The sequence below is a fragment of the Leptopilina heterotoma genome, unplaced genomic scaffold, assembly GCF_015476425.1.
Source record: "Leptopilina heterotoma isolate Lh14 unplaced genomic scaffold, ASM1547642v1 Lhet_113, whole genome shotgun sequence".
Taxonomy (NCBI): Eukaryota; Metazoa; Arthropoda; class Insecta; order Hymenoptera; family Figitidae; genus Leptopilina; species Leptopilina heterotoma.
Genome location: NW_025110832.1, coordinates 1,639,120 through 1,665,133, shown reverse-complemented (window position 1 = coordinate 1,665,133; position 26,014 = coordinate 1,639,120). Strand labels below are relative to the sequence as shown.

General features: G+C 25.4%; 1 protein-coding gene across 1 annotated transcript in view; it reads left to right on the top strand.

The window, feature by feature from the left end:
- The window catches only part of LOC122506034, a 48,199-nt gene that overhangs the window by 5,040 nt on the left and 17,145 nt on the right, over nt 1-26,014 (top strand). The window contains exons 2-3 of the mRNA XM_043618006.1: nt 22,777-23,176; nt 23,578-24,354. Coding sequence (XP_043473941.1) covers nt 22,777-23,176; nt 23,578-24,354 — 1,177 coding nt within the window. The remainder of the gene's footprint in view (nt 1-22,776; nt 23,177-23,577; nt 24,355-26,014) is intronic.

Here is a 26,014-nt window from a genome sequence, read left to right as displayed (position 1 = left end):
AAATTATTTGAACCCAAAAAAATGTTTTACATTGAAAAATGAAATAATACATTCAGTATATTAGATTTTTCTAATTGAAGCAATTCAATTTATTCAATAAGTTTCATAATGACTTTTGTTATAGACTGTATTGAGTAAATGTGATATGTTTTGTAGAGGTTAACAATTTTTGTCTGTCTGTAGTTGAAACAATTATTTAAAGAAGTAAAATCAAATTGTTATTATTGCTTGTAATCCGATAACCTAATCTAACCGCGCACGCTTACTGCGATGGTTTGCATGAAACTTGAAGACATTCTTGTCATAGTCAAACTGACAACTATACCTACAATTAAATTTACAATGTACAATTGATTTATTTTAAAAATATTTCCTTTTTTTTACTTTCTAATTCAACACAAATAATATTAAAAACTTATTTTTTTTAACTAAAAAAGTGCAGTAGAGACCCCATTATCCGGACAAATTTTAAATATTTTTTTTGTTTTTAATTTTGAACTTTATAAGCATTTAATACCATAAATTTAGAAATTTCACAAGAAACGCTGCGTTTTTATTTATTTTAATGATTTTAAGGAAATGTTTATGTAAATCTTTTGAAATTTCTAACTAAACATTTATTGACTTTGAGAGTTTTATTTCGTTTCGGTTTCAGTCTTATTTAAATACATATGCAAATAAGTACCTAAAATTATAAATAAAAAATTCGATTATTTTGTACTTTTTTCGATTATCCGGAGAGGTGCCTGTATCCATTAGTCCGAATAATGGGGTCTCTTAGATAGTAAATAATTTTCCAAAGATTTAGAGTTTGGCCCATCATCCAAATTATATTTAAGATAAATAATTCCGTTGGGATGTTTTTCTAAAAGTTTGTAATACCGATTTTATTGACATTGATTCATTCAATGAAAGTATGTCGTTAATCAGTGCAAATGCTAATTAATATTCATTGATAGTTTTAATTTCACTGATAAAAAAAGAAAAGTCGTCGACAGATAATAACTACACGAACCTTGCATATTTCATTCATAATCACTATAAAATTCAATCTTATTCAAATTTTCAGTGTTTACAAACAAAATTGTTCCTTCCTTTATGTAATTTTTAAAAATTACCCATCAACGACTTTGTGCGAAATAATATAATATAAACTGATGACCCTGCTGTAAATTATTGTCAAGTCTTCCTTTGTTTCTATAAAATATTATAGATACCTTGAGATATATAAACATATGCTTTGTTCTACGTGTTTCTTTACAAGGCAAACTGGTGAATCTATAGCAATTGCAATAATCTAAGGCCTCTAAACTTGTGTGCACTTAGATTGTATATTTGAATTACATTAATCGACGGAGTATTATCCTTGGGCTAATCGAAAACCTGTTTGAATGGGACTTTCGTTCTTGTGAAAAAATTGGAAGAAAATATTGCAAGTGAGAGAGAGAGAGGGGGGGAAGGGGAGTTAGGCAAGAGAGACGAGAAAAAACCTGTTTCGCGAGTATAGGTAAATGTAACATTGCAAGCTATACACTAAAACTTGGAATACAACAATGTTACATTGTGCATTTAATAGGTCGTTAACCCAGGTCAGAATTTACCACTCGCAGTTTTCCAGTAACGTAATATCAGAATGTTTCAAAACAAAACTTTTTTTTTTAATAATTGACTCGAAAGTTTATAGTCTTTCTTTCTCTGAAATGTAGACTAACTTTTGAGATTGATTTTTAGATTTTATTAGTTATTGACAGTTCATTGTTTATGAGTAAGAAATTTTCAATATTTTTTGGATTTAGGATCTTCTGTACTGTCGAAAGATGTAAAATTTCTTCTAACTCCTGACTCTGGAAAATAAATTATATTAATCATTTTCATTATATTTTTATTCATAGAGTGAATGAATTCTATTAATTCTTCTTGAATCCAAACAGTCGGTATAGTAGAATGTCGTCGGTATTTTCTGAAATAGGACATAGTAGATTAAGTCAGGTTTAGTTTTATTCATTTTATTACATTAATTTTAATTAAATTTTTATTATTTTTTATAGCATTAATTAGAAGTAGAACATGTTTTCTTTTTCTGAACTTTCTTCTCTTTCTTCAACTGTTTTCTATAAATTTGTTAATAGTTAAGTTTTTGGATATCAATATATATATTATCGTTCCATAGTTATTCCATATTCTCGTTCCATAGTTTAGGCGGTTTAGGCCAAAAATCTTTTGGCCAAAAAGGTTGGCCTTTTATGGAACGATAATATTTTCTTTAAAGTAATTTTTGCATTCATTTTACAGGAATATTTTCGCGATTGAATTAAATAATATATACTTACGTGTGTACAAGTTTTTTGTTAAGGAAGTTCTCCGGCTGCAGTGAATCTCAGTTCCGCGCGATATAGTATATGAAGCAAACACTCCCCCCTCTTCAGAAGTAGTTGAGAACGATTGCGTGTGCCGTCCTTCTCTTTCCTAAACGCGCAAAATCACCTGACTATCACCGCTCAACGCTCAACGCATCGGGAAAAGCAGCTTGAGTTTTCTATTTCAGAGTACTGTAATTAAAAAGTGAGCATTATTGCTACCCCTATCGAAACTTTTTTTTAATATTTTTTTTACTCATCCCTATAATATTATGTATTCGAATAACTATATCTTGATCGTGAGGCATAAAACCTGCACATGTTTCAAATATATAATACTTATCTCAAAATATATATATTTATTGTATAGAAAATCATGATCCTAGAAGTTTGTAAAAAATTGCATTTCAAGAAACTTGGCTCGCTTTCCGTACACAGTGAACCATGAACAATTAAATGCATTTAAATTTTTGTTATTTGTTTACATTTCAAAAATAATTTATAACAGCTCTCGAAAAACTAATTTTGAATAAATAAACATATTTTCTTTTTGTGAATGGCCTGTTTTCCATATTTACTCTCACGAATAATTTCTGCTTTAGTGCTTTTACGAACCATCAGTTTTATATAACGTCTAAACTATATTCAAATTTAATACTTGAATACAGAAAGACAAACGTTTAGAGGAAAAAGTTGTCTTTAGTGTATTCATTTCTATTGAATAATTTTGGTTTTAAATTTGGGGTATTCCAAAGAAGAATGAATAATTATGTTCACACTTTGTTCAGGATCCATTAATAATGGCAAAATGATTACAGAAATTTGTTGTATTTTGGAAAATATGGATTGTGAGAAGTGTTTTATAATTTAAAGTTGTAGGATTTTATATTTTTAAAAACAGACCAAATCTAATTCTTTAAATTATTTTCTAGTTATTTAAAAACATTTTTAGTAACAAGCAACCTAGTAGGACTTTTTAAAAACTTTTTGAAAATAATGTATCATGGAGATATATTTGAAATATAAAAATGGTGTTTCTTTTGTGAGAATAAATTGTATAGAAGTGTCCTTAGCATTTACCTGACCGTGCAGCTTGCGTGACAGCGTCATGAGAACCTTCAATCCAGTAATGAGAGATAACTGATTCTTAAGTAATATACCGAAACAATAAGTTATTTTGTTGCATAAATTGAACACCCTATGAAGTTTATTTAAAATTGAGTAATGACCTTGGTTTGCTTAATAATAAGGAATAAGATAAGATGGATATCTTCAAGATCTTGCGGGAGGAGAATAATTAGCATATTCCAGGAGCAGATCATTATAATAAAAAAATTCTTATTTCGTTTTTCGGTAAATTGAGTTGTGCACGCAAAAAATCAGTCTTTGTAACTATGTTGAATATTCTAGTAGTCAAATTGTAAATTTGTTTTTCCGGTAAAGTTGAAAAATTCTAAATACGTTACATTATTAATGTTTGGACACTTTAATGTGGTGATCAGATTTCTGATACAAATGCTACTGATGACCTCGGAGTAAGCAAGTGTAAACTTGGATATACACATACTTCAACATGTTTCATTGACTCTGATTCAGATATTTTAAGATATTTAAAAATGTTTCATTGACCATATGAAAATTCATATATTCCACAATACTTCATAACGATTGACGATATTTTCAAATATTTCAAGATAATTGAAAATAATTGAAAGTACTTCCGGATATTAAACAACACTAACTTGAAATAACTTATAACAGAATACTTTTTATAATTTAAAATACTGTATCAACTTGAAGACAATTCAAATTATTTTAAAGTATTCGGGATATTACACACGACACTACAGGGTACTTGAAGATAATTCATAATATTTCACAAGAATGTGGAATGTTTCAATAAAGTACTTTAGAAGAATGCTTTTTACTTCACTAAACTTCATAGAATTTAAGTGATTCGAAAAGTTTCAAGATACTTCAGAATATATGATACTTAATCTATACATGAAAGTGCTTCTTATATTTTTATAGAAACTAAACGGTGTTTCAAGATACTTCATGTGATGCTTCAAGATAATTAGGAATATTGCAAATTATTTCAGGATGAATGTTCTTTAGGACATTTTAAGATACTTCAATTAATGTAGAATTCTCAACACTTATTACAAACCAATTAATATTTTTCTAATATAAAATTGTATCAAACTTACTTCTCAACTATTTTAAATATTTCACTAAACATTAAGCTTCTAGTTGTAAATTATGAATTATTATATTTTAATAATTTACCTACTTAGAATTAATTCAATACGAAAATTATTGCTTCAAAAGAATTGAATTGATACTGAATCAATTTTTTTTCTTAAACATCGAAGTACTAAAAGATATTTCATTTGAAAATTGAAAGAACATGAAAAACGTTTTGAAAAATATGAAACTCTTCAAGAAGTTAAGACAACTATTGGCCTTAAAGAAATCATTGGAATTAGAAACATTGAAAGCGACGTGTTTATTTCTATTTGGAATGTAATATTTTAAACAAATTAACTCGTGGCGCTGGCAATTAAGTTACACAGAGAGTTCGATGCAATTTCAACAAGACTAAAGTTATTGCTAATGTAGATAATTACAGAATATTACTCTTACATGAAATTACATAAATTGCGAATAGTTCTGACAAAAGAAGTAAAATTCAATATTTATCTAGATCCGTATTTTCCGAATTGCAGCATAGAGGAAAACTGTATTCAAAATGAGTAGGGAAAGTGACTATTAATTAACCAATGGTGATAGTTTGAATTGACTTTAATCACTAATTAACTTTTAATCACAGTTGGTGAAATGTGCCCTTAATCTGTCAAAAATTTAGACACCCTGGTCCGTATAAGGACTTCCAGTTCCTTATTACTTACTTCTTTATTACTAATAACAATATTCTATTGTTGTCAACACACTACTCTTGAAATCTTGAGTTTCAATAGAAATCATCAGCATCACGGACCGACTCCTGTACGTTATTAGGGTGCACTCCCATGTGAGCAGAAAGCGTAAACCGAAAGCAGAAATTCATGGTTAAAAGGGTAGTCAGATGGTAGTTAGTTATTTAGTGTTTGAGTATGAATCAGTTTAATTCACTAATGTAATAAATATTTTTTGGTTGATAACAATAATTTTATATGTAAAACAGACTGAGTTGAAATCAGGGATGCATCAATGATTTAAATCATTAAATGCAACTTGATTTAAATCATTGCGTGCCATTCTGATTTAAATCAGACTGCGAAATACATAGGAACCGAAAAGGCTGCAAAATTAGTATTTTTGTTTAAAGTTTTGAATTCAGAAAAGTAAAAAGGAATATGTTACGGAGACAATAATATAATGAATATCAGAATATAATAATTATTAATTTTAGTTTAATTTGGTAGAAGTTATTAAATGATGCAAAATCAATATTTTATATGAGCCAAAATATCAGTATTCTGTTACAGTTTTCTACAATTTTTAAAACAAATTGTTATTATAAGAAGAATTTATATATGTAGTATATGTATGAATACATCCCATAAACTTTTATATTTCGGTCTTGAGTTCTTTAATTTTGAACCCCGTTTTTGCGGTTTCCCCAAAAATCTCTTTTTTTATAATTTTTCTATTCTGTAAATCATAAAAATATTTTAATTATTATCAAATTTTAGTAATGTTAATCTTAATAATATGAAATATTTAATAATAATAATAATACGTGTCCGTCCGCATGAAAAGCGACAAATAAGGAAAACTAACAAAACGAATGTTTTTTCACTCGTTCCTCTTTTTTTCTTTAAAGTTTTTTTATCATCTCCTTTATTTTATTCACATATTCTGGGGCATTTAATTTCTTTTGATGTTGAAAGTTGATCCCTTCAAAGAAAGAAAATGTTATTCGCTTTTGGTTCTAAATTTAAATTCCAAATGTCCTTGAATTCTACCTAAAAGACTATCAATATGAACAAAAAAATGTTTTTCTTTGGTCAACTATGGCCAATATTTAGTTGAAATGTCCTGTATATACTATACGTCCTTCTTCACAGTTAAACATGTTCTTTGGGAATAAGGATCTGTTTCCTGCTGTAAAATGGTAACAATCGTATTATCACATTTTTCTTCGAACATCTTTCGAAATATTTGAACATTTTTCTTTCTTTTCGATTTTCCATGGTTTCGTTTGTCTGTTAATTGGTTTTGAAAAGCCACACACCCACAACAGTCTTGACCTTTACGTGAGACTTCGTCCTTATCTTCACCTTATCTAATAATGTTAATCTTTTTATTAGTCACGTTTCCAGATTCATCGCCAACTTCAGTCTCCATATGACTCTTTTTTCTGACCTTTCTTTTTGATTGCTTTTCTTGATACCTTAAATAATATTTAAAATGTTTATTTAATATTCAAAGTATATTTAGCATTTATTATTCGTTATGAAAATAAATAAATTTTAAGTGATTTTGATACATTTTTGTAAGTATATTTTTACAATATTTTTGAAAATAATGAATTTATAACAACTACATATGCGGTTAGCAGTATTTTTGCTATTTTTACAGTACTCTGTAAGTTGTAGGCAAAGCAAATTTTACCAGTCTGTATTAAATAAAAAAATATTGATAATTTTTAAAAAGTCCTTCTTTGAAACAGTATTTATATTATATATAAACGTAGAACGAAATAAATTTTATTTTATTTACATATTACACTCTGAATACTTCGTAATATTTTAAAATATTTAGAAAAAAGAATTCTCGAAATTTTTGACTGCATAGCTAAAGTTACAAAAGCTAGTTTGCAAAAGATGTAAACTAACAAAAAGCCCTTTATTGATTGTAATAAATGAAGACCTTTTCAAAATACTTTCCTGAGAAATTTTAAGTTTTATGGGTCCTTCTTCTTAATATATTGCACGCTAAAAGTTTTCTTAAACTTCACGGTGGACCCAAGACTGTTTTTGTACTTTAAAAATCTTTTTTTTTTTTTTTTTTATTATTTTTATTTGAAAGCTGAGATTTTTTCCAATAAATTATGTAAAGTTAAAAACTGGGTCAGCAATTGATTTTCAAAAAAGAAATAAGCAAAAAGTATTTAAAAAGTTGAGATTTTTTTTATTTTCCTGTTGTTCCATTTTTAAAATTTGACTGATTTATTAAAAAAATCTGTTTTTTAATGAAAATGATAAAATTCTTTACGGGAATTCAATTTAAAGAAACATTCAATTATTCAATAAATTATTTATTTTTGTGTTTTAATAATAGAATTCTTGTAGAATTCTGTTATAAAAATTGATTTAAAACTGAATTTCAGTTAAAATTTGAGATAATAATTGAATATTTAAAGCATTATTGCCTGAATTTTTCGAAATAATTGAATAATTTTGAAAAGGTTTCAAATTATTTAATGTATAATTTTTCTAAATATTGTAGAAAATAATAATTTAATTGAAATGTTGAAAATAATTTTGAAGAAGTTACAGTAAAAATATTCTTATATAATATAAAATAATGATTTTATCACTCGGTCATCTTTAATTATTATAAAACATAAATAAATGGATCACTCCGAGTCTTCGACTCGAAGTGATCCATTTCTTTATGTTTTATAATAATATTCTTATGAGTTGTTCAATTTGAAAAGGTTTGAATTTGCAATTTTTGAAAATCTCAATTCCTATGGAAAAATAATAGTGATTAAATATTTATTTTAAAAATATGTTATTGATGTTTTCGAATAATTTTACAATTAAAAAACTTCTCAAATAAATGTGAAAGAACATATGTTTTTGACTATCTAATCATTTTTAGAGTGAATCAGAATAGACTTTAGGGTCAGAGAAAGAGTCAAAATTTTGTCTGGAAATCAGGGAAAAACAAAATTAAATTTTTATGGCATTATTTGTTTCTCGAAGAAAATCTAAATTAATTTCAGAATTCTTTATTGTATTTCTCTTACTTTTATACTTTAAAACGTCGATTTTGATCAAATATTCTTCAAATTTTTAGTAAATATTCCTTTATGCAGGCCTTCTGTCTGGTAAAAATTTTAGAACCCTTTACAGTTCCAGAATTGAGATATTATTTGGATTTAAATTGATTTGAATTTAATGTTAACATGTGATTTTATTAACAGTTGAAAATTTGAAAAAAAAATTCAATTTCAGTACCGTAAAAGGTTCTAAAATTTTTACCAAACAGAAGGATGGCATAAAGGAACATTTATTAAAAATTTGCAGAATCGTTTTATCGAAATCGATTTTTTCCAATAGTAGTCAGGGAATTTTTTCCTCAATCCTTGCCGGACACCCTGTTTTAAATACTTTGATTAGTTCAAGTCCTGGAAAATTACTCTTATAAGAATTATTTTGAATACCATAATTATACTGCGTATTCAGAACTGAGCCGTTTTTAAAATTTGCGATTTTAATTATTATTTTAAAAAGAAAAATTTCCAACAACAGAGTACAAATTTGATTTTCTCTGAGGTGCCAACTTCCTAGACATGTTTTGTTGAGGTTTTCGGAATGTCAAAATAAATTGCCTCTCAACTATAAAGATGTTCTGCCTTCAGCAGGAGGTAAGAACAGCATGAGCTGTGCGACATATGGATGGAGCGATGCAGTGAAAAACTATGTACTTTTAGTTTTAGATAGCGAAGAGCGAACGTGAATAATATTTCCACGTGTACCGAAGAAAGTTTTGTTTACATCCAATCGCACCATTGCACACTAGATATATATATATTAATAGTCGAAGCAAAATATTGCAAATAAAAAATAAAAATTTTTTCGATTGACAAAAAATAATTTGAAAAAAGTAATTTTCATGTTGAGCGAAATAGAAGTGAAGCTAGCTAGAAGCAATAGAAGAATGTTAGAAGCAGCTAGATGCTAGCCAATAGAATCGACGCTCTATCCTGCAGGACATAAAGTGGTTTGGATAAACAGACCGACCCTCGTAGTCATCGGCACCCCTCTTCACGTTCCTTACCCCTCGATTCTTACTCAAAGGGGGCCCAACTTCAATTTGGTTTTAGTTCCAGTCGTCCCTGTACCCTCATAGTTCTCGGTAGCCCCAAAACTTTCGTCCCCAACGCGCAAGAGAATATTTCTCACACCAAACTCACGATGACGCTCCTTTATTATTATTATTATTATTAAAATAATTAATTGTGCATTTAACTAATTATGAGTTCGCTTTCATTCAAAAATCATCAACTTCCAGAAGTGCGAATTCACATTGTGAGGATTTATAACTACGGGTAATATATCAAATTCTCTATTTACTTTCATTTTAAAAAATTGTTTTTCTAAAAAAATAATTTTTCTACACATCTTCAATCATTTGTGAATTTTTAATTAGATAGTAAATTATCAAAGTCTGAATTTTAAATTCATAATGAACACTGTGGCTATTGTCAATCGTCATTTTCAAGTGTCAATCATACAGAGTTTTATGAACAACGACTAAAAATATTTTTTAAGAAAAATAGTATTTTTCGTTTTCAAAACAAACAAAACATTGTTGATCAACTTTGAAACGTGCATTTCTAGAAAAACTTAAATCGTTATTTAAAAAAGTATTGAAAATAGCATTTCTAGAATAAAGTTTGGGGAAATATTTTTTCTTAATCGTTGATCGTAAACCTTGTGAACTTCATCAAGATAAGCATGTAAGCAATTCACTGAATATGAGTGTTTTAAGGCGTTCTAATCTTCTATGTAGTTCCCATAATTTTGAAGTACTTAGCTTCGTCAATGTATATCAATTTTTTAAGTGAATCTTAATATTTTTATTATTATTATATATAATATAAATTTTAATATATCAGGGTTGCCACGAAACCTGGAAAACCTGGAAATGTCAGGAAATTTTATAAACCTTGAAAAAATTTTTAAAAAGTCAGGGTATTTTGATCGAAATCCTGTAAAATTGTTGTTTTCTAAAATTATTGTGTTTATTCTTGAAATCTAGTTTTTCTCAAATATTTCAAAATTAATTTAATTTTAAAAGAGTGTTGCGTTTACAATTTTCTTAAATAGATAAACTTCAAAAAGTTGTAATTCGAAATTTTGTTTAATTTTCAATTTTGAATGAATTAATTAAATAATCAAAATTTCATAGAAATTCTATTATTTACAATTTCTTTATAAATTTCTTCGAATTATTCAATTATTTTCATAAATAATAAAATTTTTACAAGGATTCAATTATTTTCGTACATAGTAAAATTCTTTTCAGAAATTCAATTCTTTTCGTAAATAATAAAACTCATCGCAGAATTTCAATTATATTATTTAATACAATTTTAATGGAATTTCTCGAAAAATATAATTCTTAAAAATTTTATTAAAATTCATTAAAGAAATTCAATTATTTTAAAAAGCCTTCCTATAATTTATTTATTAGAATTTAAGTATTATTGTCAATACATTTTTAATTAAATTTCTTGAAAGAAATTAAATTATTTTCGAAAATTTTAAGGAAATTCTTTTTAACAATTCAATTTTTTTAAAAATAATTTTAATAAAATTCTTCGTAGAAATTTAATTAAATTCAATTATTTTTTCAAAATTCAATTATTTTAAATATCTACTATTTAAATAAAATTTCACAAAAGAATTCAATTATTTATAAGAAATATTAAAAAATTTGTCGCAAGAATTCAATTATTTTCAAAAGTAATAAAATTCTTCGCAGAAATTCAATTATGGTCAAAAGTTTAAAAAAAAATTCTCTTCAAAATTTCAATTATCTTTAAAAATAATAAAATTTTTCTCCAAAATTCAATTATTTTCAAAAATTTTTAATCAAATTCTTGGCAAAATTTCAATTATTTTTAAAAACTTTTCTCAATTCTTTTTTTTTTTACAGAGATTCAATTATTTTTAATACAATTTTAATCTAGTTTCTTGAAAAATAAAATTATTCTTAAAAATGTTATTAAAATTCGTCAAAAGAATTTTTATTATTTAAACATTTGTTGATAAAATTCTTTATGAGAGTTCAATTTTTAGAAACATTCAATTATTCAATAAATCATTTATTTGCATTTTATTTTTATTTAAATAATTGAATAAAATTCTCGTAGAATTTTCAAATAAAAATTGATTTTCATTTCATAAAAATGAATTTCAGTTAAAATTTTAGATAATTGAATATTAAAATCTCAAAATTTTGAATTAGTAAAAATGGTTTATAATGAAATAGTGATTGACGTTTTGCTTTTAAATTAGCAGATTTTACTAATAAATAGTCGTTTCTACTAATTTAATAGCAAAATTTACTGATTCAAAAGCAAAAAGTCATTTTTACGACTTTTTTCGACTTATTTTCAAAAATTACGACTTTTTCGACTTTATTTTCAAATATTGCAATAATTTTTAGTATAAAACGCAATTTATTTCGAATACATACAAAAAATAATTACATTAAAATTTTTTACAATTAGTTTTAACATTTTAACAACATAACAGTCATGTTCAAAATTTTTAATCAAAATTATTTAAAAAATTAGTTTTTTTAAAATTACCTAAAAATTCTTTTAAGTAATTCAATTCTTTTCAAAAAATTACATTACAATATTAAAAAAAAACTTTTTCTTGTTATTTTGTTATCTTAATTTTTAAAAATTCAATTATTAACTTCGAACAAAGTAAATTAAAATTTTTAAAAAAATTTACTTTTTTAGATTTATTAAAATTTTGTCGAAATCACGTTTATATTAATAATTGATTCTGGAAAAATTCAATTATTTTTTAACATTGTTTGGAAATTTTTCAATTGTATATATAATTGATAAACTATTGTCTTTCATAAATTATTTTTAAAATATTTAAAAAAAATTAATTTTAAGAATTTGTTTATTATAATTTTTTGAAAATTAATTAATAACTTTATGGACAGTTACAATTATTATTAAAAACTAAATTTTTGTATTTAAACAATTGAATTCTCTAAGAATTTTCGGAAAATTATTAAAAATAATTGATTTCGAGAAGAAGTTGGATTAAAAATTGTAGAAAATAATTAAATTCTAAGAGAATTGCAGTCGTAATTTTTAGAAGTTATTAAAATATTGCAGAAGGTTTTAAAAAGAAATTTTTAAAATTTTATTCCCGTATAAAAACAAGCAAGAAGTATTTAAATATTTATTTAACGAAATTATTCAAGTTTTGAATAATTGGATTTATAAATCAGTGAAAGATCAGATGAAAAATAAAATTTTTGTGACGACACTGAATTAAATAAGCGACTTTTTCGATGAGCACCAAAATTATAACAAAAATATACAAATTGGCAGCGGTTTTTTTTAATATTTTTTATTATAACATCTTGAATATTTGACATTTAGTCGCAAATTTATGCACGATAATTTTTAATCAATCTTCAGTGATTGATAATGATGTTTGAGAATTCAATTTAATTAAATGACAAGTGAAAATAAGTTTGTGTGTGATTCATGTGACATTTATTTATTGAATATTTAAATTGCATATTATCTTGCTTTGAGGACTGATTAAGAATTTTCTTATAATACATAAATTTTTGAATGAACTTCATATTGCAGATGTTGTCGGGTTAGTATTGTATTGCATTGACGTTTGATAAAGTGTTCTATATTAAAGGGGGAGGCGTCGTCGTCATATTTATGGGGGATTTCATGGGAACTGATTCCAGGTCAAAAAATTATGCGATTGGGGTCAAATTTGCGAAAAACTTTTTTTAAATCTCAGACAACAAAAATTATTTATTTTTATATTTTGAAAGTAATTTTTATACGACTTTTCATTTAATTTTCGTATGTATATACGAAAAAGAGTTATTGATTAATAATCAGGGTGACTGCTGAACCGAAAATTTTTTTTTACCGAGAATTTTTAATTTTTTTTTATTAAAATGTGTTTTTTTTTAATTTTTAATTTTCAAAAATTAATTCAATTTCAAAACAATTCAATTATTTTCAAAACATTCAATCAAATTCTTCGCACGAGATTGTTATTTTCAATACAATTTTAAAATTCGTCGAAAAAATTTGCCAGAATTCAAATATTTTTATATATATAATATAATAAAATTCTTCAAGGGAATTCAATTATTTTCAATATAATTTTAATAAATTTTTTTGAAAGAATTCAATTATTTTCAATACAATATTAATTCAATATTTTGAAAGAATTCAATTTATTTTCAATCCAATTTTAATTGAATCTCTCAAAAGAATTTAATTTTAATCACAAAATTTGCATAAAATTGTTTAAAACAATTTAATTATTTTTAAAAATTAAATTATTTTTAGATTCAAAATTATAAAAGTTACAAAAATTTGTCTTTACAAATTTTTTTCATTTATAAACGAAATGCATCAGAATTTGCATATTCCATGAATTTTCAATTGATTTAATTTTTAATTAACTAAATTTACTAAATTAATTTTTCATTTTACTGTATAAGGACTTATGAATTTTTTATGGAAAAATTTGAGGACTTCTGCATTATGTTTTTTTTTCTTATATTTTTAGTTAAAAATGTGCATATATGTATACTTTTAAAACTTTACAAAAAAACATATTGTTTTGAAAGAGCTGACAGGTAGTTTTATTTGTGTTGACAAACAAAAGACGACAAGGTCAACAGAGAATGAAAAAAAATATACAGATCTATCATTTAAAAAGAGTGTAATTCGCAGGAAATTAAAAATGTTTTGACATTGTGTTTAAATACATAAAAGTTTACATTTAAATCATTTTTTAAAAGGAAATCTTTTTTTAAGAATTGTTTGCTGTAATAAAATTTTAAAAATTATATAAATTATTTATTTTTGTATTTAAATAATTGAATTCTCGTATACTTGAGTTCTGATAAGAATTGATTTAAAAAAGAATTTTAGTTAAAACTTTAAAAAATAATTAAAAAGTATTTAAAAATTTTATGGCAAATAAAGAACAATAAATATTTAAAAATTTATTTTACAAAAATGATTTAAATTTGAAAGATTTAATTTGGAAATTCTGAAAAAATTAGGTTCTTGAAAAATAGTAATTAAATTTTTTTGAAGATGAACTTGAATTCCCGAAAATAATTTTATTATAATTAAAACAAAATTGGAAATTTTGTAAATTTTTATATTTTAAAGAATTTTATTTATTCATCTTTAAAAATTATTTATAAATATAATTGTATTTTTGGAAATACATTGCTTTATGAATTTACAAAAATTATTGTATTTAAATAATTTAATTCTCGTAACTAAATTTTGATAGGAATTAATTTAAAAAAAATTTCAGTTAAAATTTTCGAAAATAATTGAATATAGAAAGCGTTATAACAAAAATTTTAGGAAGTAATTAAATTTTTAAAGATTTTTAAATTAAATTCTTTGAAAATTTAAGGGAAGCAAGAGTATAATATTGAAATTTTTATTTTAAAAAATTATTCATTACATTATTTTTCTTTAAAATAATAATTTTGAATAATTCAATTAAGAAATTCCGAAAAAATTTGTTTCTTGAAAAAATATTTAATTAAAATTTTTAAAAATTATTGTAGGTATTTTCGATAATTAAATTTATTTAATCAAAAATATCTTACATTCAAGTTGTTAGAAATATCTTGGCGACTTTTGCACAAGGTGTTCAAATAATTCTTAAGTTTTTTTTAAATTTAAAGAAAAACTGTTAAAAATGATATTTTTTTAAAAAATGAAGAATTTTTATTAAATTTAAAAAAGAAAATCTTTTAAAAGAACAATAACAATGAAAATTTCACGGAATTAATTAATTATTGATAATTAATAAACACAGCAAAGTTGCGTCTAATTAGTAAAAAGTAAATAATTTAGATTTAGTGATTTTAATGTAATGTTTATATTTAATAAATTGAAAGAATTGCATTTTTTAGATAAAAAATTGTAAAACTTACATTTTAAAAAATGTTTTCATTACAAAATAAAACAAAGCAAAATAAGCCTTTTTTCTTGTTGATTAAAAATGCTATAGGTATCATTTTAATGAATTTATTACCTTCGGATTATATGATAGATTTAGCTAGATTAAAAGTTCCTTTTTAAGGCAGGAACAGTTTTATTGAATTATATTCCGTAGGTAATTATGCCTTTAACATTAATAGTTTGAACAGATGGCTCATCCTCTTTCTCTGTATTTTCACTCCAAACTCGACTCCACTAAAAGTCTGCTCCGGTACCTTTTTTCTGAGAACATTAAAAACTTCTTAATACTTCTTTTTAAACCCATCAATATTTTCTTGTACACGGAGAAAAAGAAATTATTAAATCTTTTTTTTTCTATTTCCTTCTTCGAAGCGAATTTTTAATATCGAACACACATGCGGTTTGTTGTTACAAATTTTGAAAAAAATATTTGTTTCTATTTCCTGTACAGATTTTTTGCTATCACAACAAATTAAATTATTATGAAAATGAATAAATTATTGCACACTTGATTATTACTATTATTTTATTAGGTATTGTTATTAATGTAACGAACAAAATGTTTGATTTATGATTTGAGAAATAGGAGAATTTAAAAATAATACTTTGCTAAATATTGTGAGCATGGAAATGTGGCGATGATAAGCATTAAATTTTCTAAATCGCTAGATGTGGTTGCTCAAGCGTAACATTCACCCTTTCTTAAAGCAGTTCCAATATATATATTCTACCAAGTTTATTATTTGACCAATGCTAGTAATATAAATATCCGCCAACGTTTTTTTGTGTACGAATAACTTCTATAAGTTTGTTCAAGCATATTATTATTTTATTCACTCAAAATTTTAGATACAGAATAATGTAAACTAAATAGGAGAAACGATTGTCAATAAATAATAAATGATTCTGTCTACTTTTTACAGTTTTGCGACTTGAAAAATTCTAACTAATAAATACACTGGAAAAAAAGTTTATTTGATTCAAATAACCGATTAATTGACTATTATCAATTAAATATTTAATTGATAATAGTTCATTAATCGGTTTTAATGAATTGACGAAAAAATACGAAAAGCGGCAAAGTTCATAAGGTCCTTTATTTTATTGATTTAAATTTACAAACTTTAACAGGAATTTCCACTAAATTAATAAAAATTTAAACGTTTCGATTATGTCGGTTCGCCCTTGGTATTTTTAGGAAAATAAATATTATAACCTCATACAAATTGAGAAAACGCGATGTTTGAGAACTGACCATTTTATCGACATCTTTTAAGAATCTTGGGATCCGAGTCTTGGCTTTGTTCAGCACGTAGCAATTTTTTGCTCGCCCTTGTAGGATAATCCTATCGTAAAGTAAAGTGCACTCAAAGCTTGGAAATGGTAAAATCCGAAATCTGTGAAACAGATGCTTTTGGTAATAAAACTTAGGCCCAACGTAAGTCTTGTCGCCTCTACTTAGGGACCCTTAAGGGTCTATCAAAGTCGATGCGACTTCTCTATTGAAACTATGTGAAAATCGCATCGACTTTCACATTATGTTCTTGCTGGACTTATTGTCTACCCATAAATGAACCTCTGTTGAGTTTAGGATAAAAATATTCATTGTCCTTTATGGTATTAAAATTCACATCTTTTCTTGTGTATTCAATTTAATTTTTTCTATTTCTGGTAATAACTTCTTTTTAAAGAACTTAATTCTTCAAGAACTATTATAAAATTATTACTTATAAATTTGATTAATAATTTTACTTACATATTTCAAAATTTAATTGAATTTTAAAAGAGTTGTTTACGAGTTTCATAAATACTAGATGAACTTCAAAAGCTTAGGTATACAATTTGAAATTTTAGAAAATTTCAATTTTTAATGAATTTAATTAGAAATTTTAAAGAATTTAGAATTTTGAGGAATATTAATAATTCAAATTCTTCTGAAATTATTTAAATTTTACAATGTATATTTAATTAATTATTAAAAATAATGGATTTATAAAAGAATTTGAGTTAAAAACACTAAAAAAAATTGAATTTTGGAAAAGTTATAAATGATTGCAGAAGTTCAATTACTTTCAAAAGTATACTTTTTTTTATTAATATATTAATAACATTCTTCGCAGAAATTAAACTATGTTCAAAGATTTAAAAAAATTCTCGTTAAAATGTCAATTATCTTTGTAAATAGTAGAATTCTTTTCCGAAATTCAATTATTTTCGAAAATTTTCCTCAATTCAATGATTTTGAATATCTAATTTTTTACAGAGATTCAATTATTTTTATAAATTATAAAATTCTCGTAAGGAATTCAATTATCTTTAATACGATTTTAATAGAATTCTTCGAAAAATGGAATTATTTTTAAAAATTCCATTAAAATTCGTCGAAAGAATTCAATTTTTTAAAAATTTATTGTTAAAATTCGTGATTCGTAATTTTTAGAAATAATTAAATTTTGAATAGGTTTTAAATTGAAATCTTTGAAAATCCGATTTTATCATACTTTTTATTGAATTTTTTTAAAAAATTATTTCAAGTTTTTAATTTGGAAATTCAATTATATTCAAATTTTAATAAAATTCTTGGCAAAATTTCAATTATTTTCAAAAAATTTTTTAATAAAATTCTACGCAAACTTTAAATTATATTTTAATAAATAATAAAAATTTCACAGGAATTCAATAATTTACATTTTTTTTTTACAAATTTCTTCACAATGATTCTATTATTTTCATAAGTTATACATTTTATTACAGGGTTTAAATTATTTTGATAAATAATACATTTTTTTTTAGAAATTCAATTATTTTCATAAATAATAAAACTCATCGCAGAATTTTAATTATTTTTAAAACAATTTTAATCGAATTACTCGAAAAATTTAATTATTCTTAAAAATAGTATTAAAATTTGTCGAAAGAATTCAATTATTAAAAAATTTGTTGATATAACATTTTCTGATAAAAACTGATTTAAAGATGAATTTTAATTAAAATTTTAAATAATAATTGAATATTAAAAGCATTATAGCTTAAATTTTCTGAAATAATTAAATTTTGAAAATGTTTTAAATTAAATTCTTTGGAGATCTGAATTTTTTATACTTTTAACTAACAGTTCTGTAGAATTAATTTTTTTTGAAAAGGTTTAATTAAATTTTATTTTGAAATTATTTAAAGTTTTTATTTTCTAATTTATATTTAATTGAAGAATTTCCGAATAATCGACGAAATTTTGTAAAATTGAATTGTAAAGAAATGAATTTGGAAATTCTCAAAGAACTTTTTAAAAAAATGGAGATAAACTTAAATTTAATATTTTGAGGACCTCACAAATCAACCTGTCACAGTTAAGTTATTAACAACGAATTTTCAATTTAAAAACTTTTTGACATAACCAAGATGACTTATAATTTTTATATTTTTATTAGAAAAAATTACCAAAACCTTTAAATCACTTAATTATGATAGAGTTTATTTAAAAATAGACATCTTAAATATAAAAACCTTGTTATAGAAAGAAATTATTACAAATTTTTTATTTTAAAATGAACATTAGTGGTTAAGTATGAGGAAAGTCATTTGTTTCAATTTCACGAAATAAGAAAATATGGATTTATCTATATAAAACTTGCTCTTTAACTGAAATAATGGTAATAATTCTTTTAAGTTGTTGAATTTCAAGACGGTTTGAATTTGAAATTTTTAGAAATTTTAATTCCTATGGAAAAATAATAATGATTATATATTTACTAGCCAAACTATCCGCGCGCAAGCGCGCGGGAATGTTGTCTAGGGCTGCTTATTTTAAACAATTTAAAAAATTTTAAAGAAATAATTATTATAACCTAACAAAGAGATTTAACTAACTAAAATTCAAATAATTTCACTCAATGGTCTCAATTTAAATAGAATTTACATTACTAGACTTAAACTATGGCTAGAACAATTACAATTAGTATCTGGGTCATCTTTTGCATTGCTTATTTTATAAAGCCATTTTAAATTAAATACTTTTTAAAGAAATAATAATTATTACACACTGAAAAAAGTTTTACTTGAAATAGCGATAAGTTTCTCTAGAATAACGAAAGTATTAATTGAAGCACTGAAAATTTCGCTACTAAATTGAAATCTGTACTTCATCCAGCTAAATATTTTTTGCCGTGCATAACGAAAAAAGAATTAAATTAACATCAGATTTTCTACATTAAAAAAAAACGAATTCAAATAGAAATTAATCATTTTACAACTTAACCAAATATACCCCAGAAATCACTGAATTCGATAATTTAGAAGAAAGTCAGGCAAAAGCAGGGTTCCTACAGAATCTGGAAATCAGGGAAATCATGGAAATGGTATGGAATTTTTAAAAGTTTATAAATTTTTTCAGTTTTCCATTTTTTCTCTTAAATAAAAATTCAAATAATAATAAAGCTAAATGGCTTTAAAAGAGAGGAAAAAATGTTGAATTTTAAGAAAATCGGATAGTTGAATTTTTGATAATTTTAGATTTTTTACCAAAGAGTCGAGACAATTTAATAAGTAAAGTATTTTCCAAAAGCACAAAAATAATGCAGCTAAATCCCATAAGAGAGAAGAAAAAATGTTAAATTTTAAGAAAATCGGATTTTTGAAATTTTTCGAATTTTTGATAATTTTAGATTTTTTACCAAAGAGTCGAGACAATTTAATAAGTAAAGTATTTTCCAAAAGCACAAAAATAATGCAGCTAAATCCCATAAGAGAGAAGAAAAAATGTTAAATTTTAAGAAAATCGGATTTTTGAAATTTTTCGAATTTTTGATAATTTTAGATTTTTTACCAAAGAGTCGAGACAATTTAATAAGTAAAGTATTTTCCAAAAGCACAAAAATAATGCAGCTAAATCCCATAAAAGAGAAGAAAAAATGTTAAATTTTAAGAAAATCGAATTTTTTAATTTTTGATAATTTTCGATAATTTTAGATTTTTTACCAAAGAGTCGAGACAATTTAATAAGTAAAGTATTTTTCAAAAGCACAAAAATAATGAAGCTAAATCCCATAAAAGAGACAAAAAAAATGTTAAATTTTAAGAAAATCGGATTTTTGAATTTTTACGAATTTTTGATAATTTTAGATTTTTTACCAAAGAGTCGAGACAATTTAACAAGTAAAGTATTTTCCAAAAGCACAAAAATAATGAAGCTTAATCCCATAAAAGAGAGGAAAAAATGTTGAATTTTAGGAAATTCGGATTTTTGAATTTTTGATAATTTTCGATAACTTTAGATTTTTTACCAAAGAGTCGAGACAATTTAATAAGTAAAGTATTTTCCAAAAGCACAAAAATAATGAATCTTAATCCCATAAAAGAGAAGAAAAAATGTTGAATTTTAGGAAATTCGGATTTTTGAATTTTTGATAATTTTCGATAATTTTAGATTTTTTACCAAAGATTCGAGACAATTTAATAAGTAAAGTATTTTCCAGAAGCACAAAAATAATGAAGCTAAATCCCATAAAAGAGAAGAAAAAATGTTGAATTTTAAGAAATTCGAATTTTTTAATTTTTTCGAATTTTTGATAATTTTAGATTTTTTACCAAGGAGTCGAGACAATTTAATAAGTAAAGTATTTTCCAAAAGCACAAAAATAATGAAGCTAAATCCCATAAAAGAGAAGAAAAAATGTTGAATTTTAAGAAATTCGAATTTTTTAATTTTTTCGAATTTTTGATAATTTTAGATTTTTTACCAAAGAGTCGAGACAATTTAACAAGTAAAGTATTTTCCAAAAGCACAAAAATAATGAAGCTAAATCCCATAAAAGAGAACAAAAAATGTTGAATTTTAAGAAATTCGAATTTTTTAATTTTTTCGAATTTTTGATAATTTTAGATTTTTCACCAAAGAGTCGAGACAATTTAACAAGTAAAGTATTTTTTACATTAAAAAGTTTGACATTAAAAAATATATAAAAAATGCCAATACTTAACCCACAAAATTTAATTTTCAAAACAAACAAATGAATGCAGATAATTTTCTAACGGAAATGAAACTTACGATTATTATAATGTATATTTAAAAAAGAAGTTATTGACGTTTTCGAATAATGTTACAATTAAATAAATTCGTTAATAGATGTAATAGAACATTTTTTTTGAGTATCTAATCAAATATCTAATCAAATCAAAATATTCTTTAGGGTCAGTATTCATAAAGTTGAATGTAGATGAAAAGTTTAAATATCAAAAATATTTTTTGTCCTACCTGCACGGAAAGTATGTCATTTCGGGCACTTAAGGCGGGCGCAAAGTAACACATTACGCCCGGGAGTGGGGGAAGCGGGCGGAAAAGTATTTTGCGCCCGCTTGTATGACGTCAGCGGGCGGTAAAGTATTTTCCGCCCGCTTCCCCTACCTCCGAGCGGGCGGAAAATACTTTACCGCCCGCTTGTTAATTATTTGATTTTCTTCATTAAAATGCGACATTTTCGACTTTCTTTTTATGTTGACTATAAAACTGCAAACATTTTCAACTTGTTTTATTTTGTCTATAAAAATTTGCAATTTTTTTTTATTTTCTCTAAAAAAAATAATGAGATATTTGGTTTTGTTCCCATTTCGTTTATCAAAATTGTCAATTTTAAAAGTTCCTGTTTCAGTTTTGTTTAATTATTACACTGAGAGAAATGGATAGTCAGATTTTGATGTTAAAAAGATGATGTTACACGATACTATCATTATGCTACTGCCAACCATCACAGATGCTAAAAAAAATATAGTTATGCTACCTCGTACTACCAAGATGTTACTCCTGATGATATTGATGGTAACGGTGACTATCTAGATAGCTGTCTGTATATGTAGCATTAAAGATGGTCACCCTAACCACAATTATGTTACCCACTACTATAAATTTCTCTCCGTGTAATTACTACGTTCTAAATAAATACTATGTTTCCAGAATACATTGTTTTTTATTTCTATTTTAAAACTTCTATCATTAGAGACTTCATTCGATATAATGTTTATATAAAGCTTAATTTTTAACTACTATGAGAGTTTAATCGTGCGTGCCCTCAATGCCATACTTTCCATGCAGTTAGGACAAAAAATTATGTTCGCATCATGGGCGCAAAGGTGATTACGACTTTGGCGAAATTTCGGGACCTCGGGGACACTTTCGCTCCCTCGGCTTCGCCTCGGGCGCGAAATTGTGTCCCCTCGGTCCCTTCATTTCGCCATCGTCGCAATCACCTATTTTGCGCCCTTGTTACGAAAATAACTATTTCCTAAAGTAGAACATCTAAGATATTCAGTCATGAGCTTATAAGTATACTAGATGCAATTATCTATTTTTGTCAGCAGCATATTCATGAGCAAAGTTTTTGGATGTTACTATATTAACACTGCAGATAGTGATGACAATTGTTATAATTTTGAAAAACTTGTCTTTTCCAGTGGTGTGACGGTATCATATGGTGAGAGTAGCAGCAGTGGCACAAGCGATATCACCGAGCCAGGGTCACCTTGCAGTACAAGTAGCGACGAAGGACTAGGAATCCGCGGGGCCTCCGCGAGGCTCACTCTTCCATCCTTGGGGTGCAAAATGCCACCATCTGTACCAGTCTTGAATAACGATTCCAGGCCTCAATGGCCATGGACCCCGTCACTTGCCAAAGCAGCGTGCACGACGTTTAAGAGACTAAAGGCGGAACCAGAGATTGTCACCTCGTCTCGCGTCGAATCGTCCTCCAGACAAGTCACCAAAACCACGGCCAAAGGTCTTCTTCACCAACAAGAATCTCAAGGCAAAATCACCGAATACTTCAAGACACAAGTCAAGCCACAACAGCAGAAGGTTTATTTCCAAACTCAATCTTCCGCACGCTTCGCACTCATCTATTAAAATCTACTATTTACTACTTTTTTAAGTTAGGCTACTATTTGGCTACTTTTTTTAGAATTCAGCCACTAAAAGCTACTATTACTGCTTCTATTTTTTTTGAGAATTTCCACTACTTTAAATTCGCTAATACTAGAAATTAGAAAACTATTCTCAAAACTAATAATCAAATTCTTTGAAACGATTCAATTATTTTCAAAAAATATTCAAAATTCAATTATTTTCAATATAAAATATTTACATTAAATTTTTTGCATTTTTGCTACTTTTAAAAAATTAATTATCGAGTGCGAAGTCTGCTTCCCTAAATTCTCAAAAAAAAAAAAATCAATTTCAATCTTTCATCTTCTTTTCAGACCAAGAAAGCGTCAGAAATGTCTGTTCACGTATCGAAAAATTCAACCGAGTTCCGTCATCCTTCCACAGTACAAAGAAACAATAAAGGTGGCCTATCTAAATATTTATCGAATAAACGAACAACAAATGTGAAAGACTGGAACGTGAGGTCTCTGTCGATGCCAACAACAACAACAAAGAAATCGCCTCTCGTTCTTTTACCACGAAGTATTGTCAAGTTGGAGCGAAAACTGCCAAAATCAATACCAACACTGCCTGTTTCAAATGATATACTATCCACACTGCCAAATAGTAAAATTTCGTCCCTCAGGTTAACTACGGATGCGAGTTCCGTAATTGAAAAGGGAAACACTGCCGCGTCTCTAAAATCTTCAGAAGACAGTTCTGAATCAACTAGTTTTAAGAGCAACATTATGTGCATAAATGAAAATAATAATGTGAGCAATAATTTATTAACTTCTACAAACACAATAACTTCGCTGATATCGTCGCAAGGGGATCATCATTTCGTGAGAAATTCAATATCGAATTTGAATAAAAAGGAAGAGGATGTTCTTCCTGATGAGGAGGAAGACGACGAGGAGGAGGATTCATCGAGAGATGGAATTGAAACGAAGCCTCCACTGTCGCCGATACTCTCGGCACCGACCACCATCAGATTTCCAGCGCAAACGCCCGACAAGGACAGATCTCCATCGGGAGGCAGTGGCTTCTGTCGATGGGACAAGTGTGAAGCGAGCTTTGAATCAAGTGGTTGTTTGCTCGAGCACTTACAAGTAAGATCCTTGTTTTATACATTAATCTTTAATTTAGTCACTTGCATTTAACTGACATTAAATGACAAGGAACTGAAATTAGCCATTTTTTCGCTATCATGCATCCCGAAGGAATAACTACCTTTCGTTCTGCGTCGCTGATTACTTTTTTAACTGTGTGCATCAAACATGTTTGTCGCTTTCTTGAGCAACAACAAACTGTTTCTTGCATTTTATTTTTTTTAAATAATGCCTACATCCAGGCCTCGGATAGTTCAACTTTTTTCGACTACTTACAAAAAACGCGCCTTTTTTAGACTTATTTTTAAAAAATACGACTTTTTCGACTTTTCTTCCAAATATTGCAACAAAATAGAAACTACTTTTTTGGAATAAAATGCAAATAATTATGGACTTCCACTTTTATAGTGTAAAAAATAACTGAAGTCAAATATTTCAAAATTTATTATTGATTAATTTTTCTATAATAAAAATTAAATTTTCGAAATATATATTTAAAAACTGTTGAAATAATTTAAATTTTGTAAAATATTATCGAATAATTCACATTTTTCAGTATTTCATTACAATTTTTAAAAATCAAATTTTGAAAAATTTTAATTTGCAATTTTTAAAATTAAATGAATTCTCAATCGTTATAATTAAAACTCAAAATGAAAATTAGTTTTTGAAAAAGTATATTAAGGGGAGGGTTCGCCTACATTTTTAACTATGTCAAAAAAAAATTATTAAAATCACTCATAAAATTATTTTTATAGAAATTCATAAAATTCCCTAAAACAGCTAAAATCATAAATTTTCTCCCCTTTCCCCTTATTTTTAAGAAAAACTAGTAAAAATTGCTATTTTTGTAAGTTAGAAAACATTTTAGTTATGCTTGAAGAACAAATTTTTACTTTTCGCAAACTTTGAAAAAAGTTTTGTATTTTGAAACTCAAAAATCTTTTAAAACTTAAAAGCCGGTCTTTAAAAACTTATAAATCTTTTGATAAAAGGTAAAAAAAATGTAAAATAACCTTTACTTCTAAGAAAAATCAAAATTGTTTGGAATTTTTTAAAAACTACTAATTTCAGAATAAATTTTACTAAATTCAAAGTATGGTTTAATATTAAATTTTATTATTTTTTAAGGGAATTTTTCCAAGTTCCAAGTTAATATTAATAATTTGTTTCTGAAATTTACTTCCTATATCGTAAAATTCATACAATTTTAAAACAAAAGTAGACTTGCAACAAAAATTTTGATGAAAAATTTAAAGAAACTTACGAACTACGGAAAAAGATAAAGAAAATACCAATAATTAACAGAAAAAGTGTTTAAAATAAATTTTTAATCGCTATAATATAATAATTTTTACTTAAATCAAAAATTCACGTTTTTTATTAAATTGAATCCCCTTTTATACCTAATATTACCTACTTGAAAAAATGAAAATTCAAAAATGGTCAAAATATTTTCTTCCTGACTTTAGTTTGTGACCATTTAACTCCTCTCAAAAAATTACTGTAAAAATAATTTTATGAAAGATTAATTCTTAGAATTATTTTAATATAATTTTTTCAAATTCAATTATTTTTAATACTTATTACATATTTCCGGAAAATTCAAAATATCTATAAAAAAAAATTAATTATTAATATTTTGTTTGTCAATGTTTTT